This window comes from Lissotriton helveticus, chromosome 6 (genome assembly GCF_964261635.1).
Source record: "Lissotriton helveticus chromosome 6, aLisHel1.1, whole genome shotgun sequence".
In the NCBI taxonomy this organism is placed as follows: Eukaryota; Metazoa; Chordata; class Amphibia; order Caudata; family Salamandridae; genus Lissotriton; species Lissotriton helveticus.
Genome location: NC_136067.1, coordinates 1,041,675,035 through 1,041,688,685, shown reverse-complemented (window position 1 = coordinate 1,041,688,685; position 13,651 = coordinate 1,041,675,035). Strand labels below are relative to the sequence as shown.

The window sequence follows — 13,651 nt, the reverse complement described above, 5'->3', positions numbered from 1 at the left end:
GGGCAATATGGTTCACAAATCTTGGCGCTTAATTTTGACCTGATTTGGAGGTGTAGGACGATGTTTTAGCCTCTGTACCCATTGCCGAGTTCCCATATTAGAAACCTTTTTTTGAAATTCTGTTTCCTCGAGCCAGGTTGGGACACATGAGCACATCTCAAACCAAAGACTTAACTAGACTCACTTGCTGGCAGGGTAAAAAAGAAAAAAAACAACATCTCTCTCCCAAAAAAGTCAAATTAAACTTTCCTAGTTTGGGACACAGTAAGCAATCTTCTTGCTAATGCCTAGCACCCAGGCATTCTCAGTTCAAAATCTGATATGCATATTCATTACAATACATGAGTGTTTTTGAAACTCTGCGAATAAATGTAAATGAGTGAAATGACGTGCTCAAACACAGAAAAGGGACAGTTTGCAAGTGAACCACAAACACAGCCCTTGGGCCCACCGGGGACTGCAATTGGGCGTTTCCAGTGGGTCATGGGCAGGGGAATTGGGCACAGGAAGTGGTATTTGACTATACTCAATGCCCATTTGATCTGGGTAATGGTAATCCACTTTTTTAAGCTCTTGAGTGCATGGGCACAGGCTGTGGCCATCAGATACAACCTGTACCCAGATACTCCTGGACAACAGTATATGGGTACAGAGACAATGTTCATCATCAGTCACAACACTGATCTAGCAGCATCACTACATTGCATGGAGAGGAAAGACGAAAGCAGTTTCCTCACATGAAAATATACCCTGGCAGACATTGAAGGTGGCTACCAGGCAGTCCGAAAGCAGCATGCACAATTCATGTTCTCTAACAAAACATCTGGATTTGAAAGGCTCCTATATATTTGCATTTCAAGAAAATACATATTTTCACACTCAGTTTATACATTGGTCAGCCTGCTGTGCCTTGTGAACACACGGAAGGCCCAGAGAAATCAAAATAAGGCACTACTTCCCTCTCTGCAAATGTATTTGCCGGGAATACAAGCAACTGTTGCTTATGTCATATCACATATTATCCCATCTGTAAAGCCATATGTAATGCCACCATGTGTGAAGTCCCTGAATGAGAGCATAAGTCTGTTCTAGGTTCAGGGGACAGTACTGAATGGCCTTCATTTCCTAAGGCTTTAAGCAGACTTGTATGTATGTGCAAGAATGGAAGAAGTCTCTCTGCAAGTTTGCTGAGCAGAACCATAGGGGCTCCAAAAGCCAGTATAAATATTGCTATGGTTTACATATGTAGCAAAGGTAAGGCATCTCTGTGTACTCTTACTATCTTGCAGTAGCAGAAAGTACCTTGAGGAGGCCAATAAGAATGTAAGAAATAGGGAACTGAAGATGTACTTCTATAATTTCAAGACAACTCAGAGCCCACCCTAAAGCTTTTTAGGTTGAGCCTAGGCAGCCCTTGCTCGGTCTCTTCGAGGCATGTTGTATACACTTTGTGGGCTTACAGCCAGTGCATTGCCTTTTTATTTGTTACTTCATTTGGGCCATATGTATCAAGCCTTTTCCCCGTTTGCAAATGGGCAGATTCTCATAATCGGTCCGTTTGCGAATTGGAAAAAGCCTTTTGGGATGTATCATCCCAAAAGGCCATCGCAAAATAGAGAATTGCACAATTTGCGATTCTCTATTTTGCAAATGCAATTAAGGAATTGCAAATTGCAATTCCTTAAATGCAATTCTGGAAACACCAGAAAATTGCTATTTGGCCTTAAGGAATTGCAAATTACCACCAACTTCAAGTTGGTGGCAATATGTGATTTTCTTTAAAAAAGCACCTTTTTGATTTTTTAAAAGTGTCATAAGTCACACATACATGCCCTTAGGGCATGCATGTGCGCAAAATGTGCACATATGCATACTTCAGGGGGCAACAGAGTGTCATTTTGGCACCCTTGCAACCTTGAAATTGCATTCTCAATTTGCGATTCTCAAACTTGTAATCGCAAATTGAGAATGTTTTCCCATTCATTCCTGTGGGCCTCCTAGCCCATAGGAATGCATGGTAAGGTATTCCTTAATTGCGAATCTCAATTTGCGATTCGCAAATAAGGAATATGTAGGATTCGCAACATTTTTAGCCAATCCTACATACATTACATTTTGCGATTCTCTAATTGCAATTCGCTAAAAATCGCAATTTGAGAATTGCAGGACTCTTTTTTGATACATATGGCCCTTAGCCTTTAAAAAGGCTTGCTTTCTAGTGTTTAATCTTTCCTCTTTGTCTCTCCTTGTGGTCATTTGTTTTCTGCCACAGAGCACTGCCTAACTACTGGTATATTTCAATTTTAGTTTGTTTTGAGGCACAATTTTTTTTCTTAGTGTCCTGCTCATTTTTGGGGCAGCTTTCCTTTTGGTGGGTTCCTCGAGCATGAGAAACACATAAAATATACATAATACTCTCCAATGTGATTCTTAGGATGGCAGCTGAAATGTGATGCTCACAACAAACTTTGAAATATGCGTTGCTCTAGTTGTGAACAGCACGCAATGGTAATGGTATCCAGACTCACATGCTTTTAATCCTGGCTCTGAGCTGTTGATCCACTTTACACAGCTATCCCTTGCTCATGTTCTTGTAGCAGGGCTTTGCCTTCTGTGGCTAATCTCAGTAGCAGTGGTCACATGACCTTCCCCTACTGATGACAGAGGCAGGCACATCTTTGGGGTGCTTTACCCTGTTGCTTGTTGAATAATAGTCTTGGTTGTGGACCACACAATGGGCTGTAACGTTTGCTGGCAGTACTTTCATGCCTCTCTTTGAGCTACTGGCTTTGGAAGCAAATCACACAGTGGGTTGCTGCTTCCGGTACCTGGGCTTCAACTGTGGTTCTTGTGGCAGCAGGGCAGTAGTCAGGTGCAGGGTTAGCAGGTGGGACTTTCAGTGGGTTGCTTATAGCGGCAGCAGGGCTATCACTAGGTTGATAATACTGGTACCAACAATTCTTTCTTGGTCATTGTTCTGGTAGCATAGCTCTCATAGCACTTTATTTCTTTTTGTAGGCACCATGGAAAGTGAATGTTGGACTGGTTGAAGATACAAGTTCATTTAACTATAACTGCACTTTTAAGTAGAAGGCATTGTCACAATTCTGCTCCCGGGTTCTGTTCACGGAACTGACACAAACTGTTCTTCTAACATTGAGCGAGTTGGCACCCTCAGTTGTGCTGTTTCAATGACCTTTAAAGCACTGTACAAGCACAGTTTAAGAAACCAGTGTTATTCTTTTTAGGTCTTGGCTCTAGACTGCACATGCTGTATCCACTTTGTGGGGTTCAGCCCACCCATAGGCTTCCCATTTGCTGGCTCCATTGTTGCTCTTCAACTTTGTGGGCTTCAGCCTGCCAATAGGCTTCCCATTTGCTGGCTCCATCGTCATTCTTCTATTTCTCCCCAATGGCCCATGGCATGCATGTGTCATGCCTCTTCTGGTGATTATCCCTCCCTGAGAGCAGTAACCAAATACTACAATGCATCTTCGTCTCACATTTAATGCCCATTTTAGGAACCTCTTTTTTTCTTTGTTTAACTGCCCTCGTCTCCACTCAACAACACTCTACGCAACTCCCTCTATACTGTTCCATGCCACTTTACTCCTCTCTATTTTACAACACACTAATATACTATACACCTACGCTACTGCACTCTGACACTCTATGCTACTCCACTATACTCAACGCCACTCAACTTTACAACACACTATATACCATTAGACTCTTCGACACTACTCCACTCTGTCACTCCATTCTCACAATCTACTCCACTCTAGGCCTCTCTACAACCCTCTACTCCAATCTACACAACACCATTTCTACCACCCAACAATGCTCTATCACACTCCACAGCACCCTAGAACACTCCACAATACTCTAATACACTAACATTCCACTCCACTATAACGTTCTACTCCATTCAACTCTACGCCCTTTCACTATACAACACTATACTCCCTACATTACACTCCACAACACTCCATAACACACAATACAATTCTACTCTACACCACTCTATGACACGCCATTCCATAGCACTACACTCTACTCCACTTAAGAAAACTTCAATCCATGCCGCTTTATACCAATAACTTTTAGCCATACTGAATAGCAGTCACACTAGTGTACAACATGACTAAACATATTGGCAAAGCCATAGGCAAGACCCGTTTGCCATGCCAATGCTTGTCTAATTTGTGCATGAACCGAACAAGGAATAATACAATGGCTTAGCTTTCATATAAAAGATCAGGTAAGCTACCTTAGAGTTCTCTCACTTGTTAGGGACGAATATATGGCGTTACAACGAATTCCGTTGCAACGCATGCCTTTACCACGCATGCGTTACAACGGACTTCGTTTACCACGCATTACATTTACCACAATTACTAGCGTGGTGACGTCATACGTCGTTAAGAGAAAACGGAAGTTTATTTTCCGTTTTCTCTTAAACGACGCTGATACCCGACGTGACTTCAGGTGAGTTTCTCTTTTGGGGGGGAGACCCCCCAAGCCCCCCTTTTTTTCTTTTTAACTTTACCACATATACCTTTACTACAAACCTCGTAGTAAAGGTATGCGTGGTAAAGGCTTTCGTGTTAACCACGCATGCGTTGTACTGCATGCGTGGTTAACGATTTCGTTGTAATGGCCGTTTCCAGTTAGGGACATGCATAATTCATTGTCACTTGCCATTCATGGTTAATTCGTTTTTAAATAGGGAAGTGCCGCTGGTTCCTCAAATGAGATACAGCCATTGAGACTGAATACAGAAGACATGCATGAGCCAGTCCAGTCAGTCGAGTCGGGCAGCTAAGAGCGTTCAGTCAATGCCATGGGATCAAGCCGACTGAGTCCTAGAGAAGCCAGCCTCACCCAGCCTCGCGGGAGAAAGGAGATACGCACTTATGTATGCTGAATGTTCCTACAGTAACTTTACAAAACCAGTAACATATAAGGTGCATGTCAGAATGTCATCAGTAAACGTAGTGTCTGGCAGAGTTGTAAATATTGGGTGCTAAATATTGTTCGCAAAAATATCATCACATTGGGTTCAGACTTCCTATTGTTAATTCCAATGTGGAGATATTTTTATGAACAATATTTTAAAATTCTACTTTTGTCAGACTACATTTTAGTTGCAATTTTCTAGCATCATACTGGCAATGAACATACCAAAAGCTATGAGTCTAGTTTTTAATATAGAAAGCTCACAGCAAATAAGCAGTGGCCTTCCAAATTAAACTGCTCATGCCTTGTGTCATACCAAATTTTATTCAAAACTTGGGACGGCAGGCGAAGTTTTTAAATGGCCACTCAAGTTAATTAATTATCATGGCGCATCTACATGGATCAAATTTCAAACTTACTTGATGTAGTAAGGAACTTTGTTAGGCGAAACAGATCTCTGCCATGGGAGCTGGACTGAGGCTAGAAAAGAAGAACAACACAAAGCCATGTTTACACTTCAGAACATACATACAGTTAGTTAATTAGAAATCAGAGCTAATTTGACACAGGAATCAGAACACATTTGATACATTGTCACTTTTATATCAGAAAAATGGCATTACAATGCATTTGTATTTCGGTGTTTTTGCGCTTCAGGGGACACTTCTGACAAATCTCAGAGATATGGTACAAAATGCCCGGAATAGGCACCCAGTTAGTAACCATACTTTACTTTCTCTCATTTTTACTCCCATTATTACTCCTTAAAGGGGACGCAGCTCAATTTAGAATCAGGCAAAATAAAGTATACATGATCTTTAACTAGTTTAGAACCCTGTGTGGATAAAATAACTCATATTATCAGTTTCATCGAAAGACAAAAGTGCCTGTCACTATATGCCCATTTTCCTTGCTATTGTTTGATCTTCGTAGACAAAAATAGACCATTACAAGTGTGCATCTTGTCTATACCAATAACGCCTTTAACGTCTGAGGACATTCCACACATCAGTTTGAGACCGGAAGAAAAATGAAACAATGCGCAAAGAGAAAGAAACAAGGCATAAAAAGAAAACGAATTCTCTGACAGTGACCATGTCCTCTTTTAAACAGGCATCAAGAGAGAAAACGTGTAGTGACACCATTAGTAAGATCTGGAAGTTGCAAGTGTTTGGCTTTTAACGTACTATGAAAATGCTCAGATAAACTAAGGAAACTCAGCATCTATGCAAAGACGATAAAAAAAGGAGGGACTGGACATACAAGTACAGGACATTCCATAAAGCCAGGTCTCCCGTGGGAGAGATGCTGAAGTAAAGATAAATGTAATGAAAGACTGAAAAGGATGAGTATAAGTCAAAGGATGTGGCCTATTGACAGCCAAAGAAAGAAAGCTTGCTTCTGCTGTGCTATTACCACACACAATAGGTGGAATAATAACCGTTCAAGTGCTGTGAGAAATGAAGCATGTGTGTCTGAAGACCAACAATACCTTGAATAGTCAAAGGACAACTATAGGGGACTAACACATCTTGGGAAAATGAAAGGCACTGGTTATCCAACAGACAAGTCCTGTTCCATGTTTTGGGATTGGAAGAAGTGGCTGCATTGAAGGATTGTCCAAAGCTACACACAAGTTTGGTGAAGATCATAAATGGTATAATCTTTAAATCAAAACACTGCTGTACAAAACTCACTGAAGGCCAGAGACAAAAACAAATGCCACAATAAAAGGTATCATTTGAAGGTCAAAAAACTGTGCAGTAGGAAACTCACTGAAGACCAAAGAATAAAACTATATAATTGCAAAACCATAGATAAACAGCTTTGGAATTTTCACCATTCAGCAAACGATTACCGTGAGTGATGCACTGAGTCAGATTCTCAGTTATCATTGCTCATAGTAACCGCCTTGTCTTCATGTGGGTCAACAAACCGCCTTTAAAAACAGGTAATCAAATTCAGTCCTCTCTGGGTTGTTCTCATCCACAAACTGGGGCGGCCTGGCTTAACTAGAGCGTGGCTCTAACAAATAGAGGGAAGGTGGAAACGTTAGAAAACAGAGAGGACATAAATTAAGGCTGCTGATTCGATCAGTGAGAAATTCTAACAACTATGCTAACATCACACAATGGCAACCCAACAGCGCTATGTCCTATGAAGCCTATCATTTTCAACTTATGCAATAAATACTCCTCAAAATTCAAATTGTACTAAAATGTTTTAAAACACTTGATAACCTTTCCAGATTTATCTGACCATTAATTAGTATGTGTGAATTACACTTTCTAAACTTCATCTCCAAGGGTGCTAAATTCCATCTATATTACTTAACTCTTGAGCCTAGCAGCAGGAAATTGAAAATTCAAAGTCAAACGAAAAGAAATACAGAGGCATACATTAGGTCTCTATCAAAAGACCATCTACTGTGCCAGAAAACCACGGAAGCTAATTGCGGTAGAGTGGAATTAACATGGAAGATATTGGCAGGTGTAATTTGGAGGGTTAACCTATTCAGAATCAGGCTTACAGTCTGAATGAATTACATACTGTAGTAAGAACGTCTCCAATAATTTCATCCAAACCAAAATAAAAGTCTCTTTCATTTGAAGTCAGAGTTATAATCCAAGGATAATGTTCCATTTCATCTTCCTTAGTGATGTCTATGCATTCATCTTAGCGGTCCAAGACCGATGTGTTCTAGTGGCTTAGGAACCAACTCATAGAACGAACAATATTGTCTGATTAAGAGTAGAAGACGGGACTCCTAAACTAAATCAGACTCATCAAAGCAAGAACCAAGTGTATCCTCATGTGTGAAGCTATCACAGAAATGTGTAAACTCAACGTTTTTTTTCTTTTACTTAACCTTAGTAGCTGGGCCTCACCATATTAAAACAATTTGCATCAAGGGCTGAAGCACCTCTGTGCATCAACAAATGAAAGGTAAATTACAAAGTGAACTAAAACTCAAGGAATCCAGAACATACAGGAAAATGCCTTATCAAATACCACACACTGCAGTGAGATATTTATTTCTGCATGAACCGAATGGTCCTTTTATTCTACTACAATCAAAATAATGCATTTTCTTTTTATATTTTTGCACTGTAGATTCCACACCAAGAGTGAATCTATTTAGGGGAGGTTCTGACTAGCATGGTCTTCTTATAGGGGTCAAATGTTTCCACAAATCAATCCAAATGTGGAGCCCATTAGGTGGTAGATATGTGGTGAAATCTCAGGTTCAATCTACATTGATTGTAGTGACTAGAGTTCTTTTAATGATTGAGTGGATTCAAGAATTAGACATGTAATCTTTAAGTTAGCACATACTGAGAATTAACGTATTCATGTTCTTGCATTAACAAATGATCCGTGAATGGCTGAATATCAGTACATGGAGGAGGCACTTCTATCTTGTTCTATCACAGGAAACATGTAGTTTTTTTCATTTTCCTCAGATTCTGATTAACAGTGAGAACAGCTAGGGGTACCAGCGACGGTTGGGACCCCTTTAACAGTGATGTAGGACTAATGCAAACAGATGCAAGGAATTAAAACACCGAAGAATGACAAAACACACACCAAAGCAATGAAGAAAATATGAAACAAGAAAAAGAACAGCTTTATCCTGCTACAGCAAGAGGCTTTTGGCATGGAGATATGCATAAGCAAACTAACTCAGCGGTCAAAGGATTAGATGGAGGAAGAGGGGTATTACAAGGTAATTTAAATGCTCAAGTGAGACCGTAGCATCCGACTGCAGCTGATGGACTTCTGTGAGAGCAATGGTTGGGTGCTGAAGATGAAACGCAGAAGCAGTGGTGGGTCGGCATTAAGAACAGAGTCATCTCTGATTCGCTGTGTATCTGCTCCTGCTGGGCTTCCAGTGGTTCCAACGCTTGAGGCGCTTGTCTGGATTAAAGGCATTACACTAAGCCAAATTATTTTACATCCGAGACGTTTTCATTTTATTTGAAGTGCAACAGCCTGAGTACCCAGGAGCGGGCTGAGATTTGGCTTTCGTGCTGCTATTTTTAATTTCATTTGTAAAAGCCTTACAAGGATTATGGATGTCTGGCTCGGTTTTATCACCACCAATGCACTGTAGCTAGGTTTTTAGTTCTAGGAAATATAATGAAAAATAATAGTCAAATGGCAAGCAGCTGATATTATTCCCTGTTCCCTTTAATTTAATAACTTTAAGAGCCTGGACACGCCTACAGGTACCACCTGGCCATCGCTCATAACCCAAATATTACATCCTAGTGGAGTCTGCAATAGTTACCCTACAACAGTGTGTCTTCCTGTTGCTTTCCTGAATAGATAATTATCCTGAGATAAAAAAACAGCCCTATGTATTTCAAAATAGGTCATCATGTCTGATTGAACAATGTATTGAATGTACAGACTACAAAATAAATGTCATTATCTCTGTGACTCTACTAAAGTTGACAACACTGGCATATAGACCATGAAGCCTACAACAGTGTCTCCCTGGACAAACCTGCTTTGGGAAGGGAATGTTTGGTTACTGTAAACAATGGATCGCATATCACGTACTGACATTTTGCTATCCTACAACACAGGCTATCTTCAACTCTATCAAAGAATAATGCAGCCGAGCATAAGGGACCTGCAAGAGACAATGGCCCTCTTAACAAACTCAGAGGATTTAGGTACTTGCAATTTGACTATGAGATAAATGCAATTCTGCTCCTTGCAGTTGTACCCTGGATCGAACTTGCCGACAGATTCACAGTTTCAAACGTGAGAATAAGGAATAAACCACTGAATCGGAATTTATGTACCAAATTACAGCAGATTTTCCTCTTTCTGGGATTTCTCGCGATGCAAATTTGGCCAGTGGTTACCTATACAGGGTAAAACGCTAATGGGTGCACGGCCTTTGGGTGGGACCAGGGTATGTTGGAGACATTTTTTCTGCAAGGCAAGTTATGTTCCACAGGGATCTTTGTGTGTATAAAGTTGGAGGCTGATACTACAAATGAGCCGCAGTGCCTAATATCAGGAAGACACCAAATGTATGACTCCTCCCTTAGGCAGTGCGGAAAAGCCAACCACGTTAAAGTTAAATTGTGTAGCAGCATTATGCTCTGAGGCAAAAGCACAAACCCAAAAAAAACAAATATTTGTATTAGCTGAGCTTCAATTAATCTGTGGGACCTGTCCCAGGCTGTGCCTCTCTTTTCCAATTTCATAGGTTCATAACTTTGGTCAAGGTAGGATTTTACTACCTGTGCGCTTAGTGGTTACTCAGAACTCAGAAGCGCTGGTGCACAAGTGGGTGTAAACTTTGAAGATGTGTATGCACCACTTGAACTGATGAGATGGGTTTCAGCTAGCCTGCAAGCTGCTAAAAGGCCAGAGTCTATCTCACTCAAAGAACATTTAACATCAGACTAATCATCACTAGCCACCAATACGTTTTCTGCCACTGTCCAAGTCAAGTATCACTGCTAGTTAGGAATATGGGTCTCATTATCCACATTGTAGGTGGGAAACAAAGCCTTCAGTGTCTTGGGGCAGGTGCAGCAGCTGTAGCCTCGATATCCCATGCAGCAGGGAGCAGAAACACCTCCTCGAAGACAATGCAGGGATTCCCCTCCTGCAACTCGGATAAATCTTTGAGCCTGCAGAGGTTCCAGGGTTAGAGCAAGTTTCGTCTTTCTTCTAATGCTCTATTGTTAAAGTATATTTTAATATTCACAATTTCATTGTGCATATTTTAAAGTATATCAATGGCCACTTTGGGGTGAGAGAGACTTTACAGATAACAATGATCAGTAATCTCAAATAAAATCCAGCCTCTTGCACACAATTTGGATTACAAATGTACTTGTTTCCCTCAAGGACGCAGAGGGCTAAAATCTGTAAAATTTAGCACTTGAGGTGCAGTGGTTTCCAATAAAACCCTACTGTGGTGTTCTTAAAGTAACCACACCTTACTAATCATCTTGAGCAAGTTTAAGACTTCCTACTAGAGCGTACTTTAGCACCAGAGACTGCATGCCAAATGTACATGCAGAAACATACTTTATAAGAGCATAAGGAAGAGCAATTTTTTCAAATGCTCCAGTAGAACAGAAAGGAATACTAAACATGCGAAAAGTGTTCTGTGTGGAAGTGTTTTAATTTTTCTAACTACTTTCTACTGAAAACAAAACTGTTTCTCACAGAGAGGTGTATCTGAGGTGGAGTCTGTGTCCTGGTGCATTGGTTGTTTCTGGGGAGGTATGCGCCTCATCTCGAAACCCAAAGTCCTTCTTCGAACAAATAAAAACGCACTTTTCTGAGCCCAACACTAGATGGGAGGAGCGTTCATAGCATGTAATCTATAGCAGCACATGATACAAACGTACAGTCACATATATTATATACATACATACATAAAAAGAACACTCAAATTGACCACGCTCTGGCCTTCTGATAAGTGGAAATGGGTTAAAGAGCATCATGCCAACTTAGATGTGCAGGAACAGTATGAATTAATATCTGGAAACCAGACAGGGAGATTATGATCACAATACAGGAATGAGTGTGGCTGCTACACTGCAATAAGGGTGTGCTATGTCCGTAGATATCCTGCAGTTGTTATCTGCAGTGTAAATGTTTAATATATTATGCATGGTACTTGAGATGGCGTAATCTGTTGCCCTACTCTGTTGTAGGAACTAAACGTCATCAACTGCATGTAGAATGAAACTTTACAAGGAATTTAAACTTGTTTAGCATAATTAAATTTGCCCTTTTGGTTCTCATTTGATACTGATGTTGTCCTAACCCATTTGCACCATCTAGCGTATGTATTTCATTAATATGTTGAAAAAAATTGCAACAAAATACAGTAAAAAAGTGAATGGTAGAGATGCACCTGCAAAAATAAAGTCAATGCTTCTGCAATGTTTTGTTGTGGGGAGGAAATACTTGCCTGCTAAACACGGTCACCTGCTGCCATGTTTTCTGGCTAATAAAGGCCTAGTCAAGTGAATGTGGGCAGGGAGAATGTGTTGTTTCCTTTAAACTGGAACAAGAATCTCAAGACAAAAGTAAAGTTCATAGTTTAAGTCCCACCGCTGTCCTCCACTTCCAAGGTATTTTCCCCAACAAATCAAAAAGCGCCATTGGGAATCGTTCTCCTAACACAAATGGAACATTGTAAGGAAATAACACATGCACAGTACACATCTACCACAAAACAAAGCAGGACATAATTACTTACTGGAGAGAAAATGCTGGGAGGCGGGTCCAAAGTCGCGGTGTGCTTCTTTCAGCTGCTTAAGGCGATCTTGCACAGCTCCCTACACAGGCACACACATCAGAAAAGGAAAACAGTTAATATGGTGACAGTGGAGAGAGTGGACAAGATGCAGGCTTTATCGATGACCTGTCTTATACTCAAGTGCGGGAGAGGTAAAAAGTTAAGGAAGAAAGTTGACAGGCAGCTGTCAGTATGACCCTCAAAGGCCTCCCTTAGCCACCCAAGATATCGATAGCCCAGTGCTAGTGTCATACAAGCACACTATTTAAGATAGAGGCAATTTTCTAGGCATTATCAGGTCTAATTTAATTGCTAGACAGTCTTAACTGTTGATACCTGATTTTATAGTACAATGCGGTAAAGGGCTCTTAAAAGACTGGTTTATAGTAGAAGGGGTGTAGATTATATTACATCGACAAATGTCAGTTACAAATTCACTTGACCTTCAGTTATATATCAAATACCCTTGATTAAGATGGCAAATAGTTCAATTCTGTCCTCTGTCAATCTTCCTTTGTGTTTAAATATTGTAATATGAATTATTTGATCCTTTGGGACCGATGCAAGGAATATTTCTTTAATTTTTATTTCGTACACCACTGACACAGATGTATGTGTTTGTATCTTTTATGGTACTATCACCCAAAATAAAGATTTTATGAATGAATCTGACGTCAATGCAGCTATTTCATGTACCACAAAAAGAAGAACTCAAAAATATTTTCATTTTCAATTCTGTCGAGCAGCAACACAACTTATAACTCACAAACCCTTTCTCATCATTGGCCGAGACTTGAAAACATAGGCCAATGTCCCACTAATATTGCCACAAGCGACAGACGCACAGCACAGTAGCCCTTGTTGACTAAACATACTCTATCACAACTGTATTTGATATACCTGTAGAACTATGTTTGCAGGGAACACTCTGATGTGTCCAAAAGAGTGACGGTTGCCTCTACACCTATCGCTTTCATAAATTTCACTGCACAACACGTGAAACCAATTTCTTAATGCAAACTGCACTGCGCCTAATTGGTCTCTACCTTTTACCCTCATTGTCCCGGTTTGGAGTTTGGTTCAACTCCTGTTTATTTAGCTTGTACCTCACCCTCAACATTTCATCAAGCTTTGGGGGTGGGGGGTGACATTTCTGTTTATACTAGTTACCTACAACGTCATGCCTCCTTGAGTTAGTTCTTTACAAATTGGAATGCAAAGCAGGCTGTGGATACCTTGCTAGCTTCTCAACATTTCTTAATCGCTTAAGCGAGGTGAGCCACTCATCCATAAGATAACTGTCCAGTGGAGACAAATGTAATTTTCTCAACATTTTAAAATCCTCTGTTTACAGTGTCAAATTAAATTGTTTGCTTGGCTGATAAAAAAACAGGAAAAAACTTTTTA

The 13,651-nt window shown here is 40.4% G+C and overlaps 1 protein-coding gene across 2 annotated transcripts in view; it reads right to left on the bottom strand.

Annotated features, from left to right (window-relative positions):
- Positions 1-13,651, bottom strand: part of UTRN (utrophin) — a 1,532,463-nt gene that overhangs the window by 316,397 nt on the left and 1,202,415 nt on the right. For both annotated transcript variants that reach the window (XM_078648677.1, XM_078648678.1), the window contains 2 exons: positions 12,206-12,284; positions 5,379-5,439 (listed from right to left, as the gene is read on the bottom strand). In XM_078648677.1, coding sequence (XP_078504803.1) covers positions 5,379-5,439; positions 12,206-12,284 — 140 coding nt within the window. The remainder of the gene's footprint in view (positions 1-5,378; positions 5,440-12,205; positions 12,285-13,651) is intronic.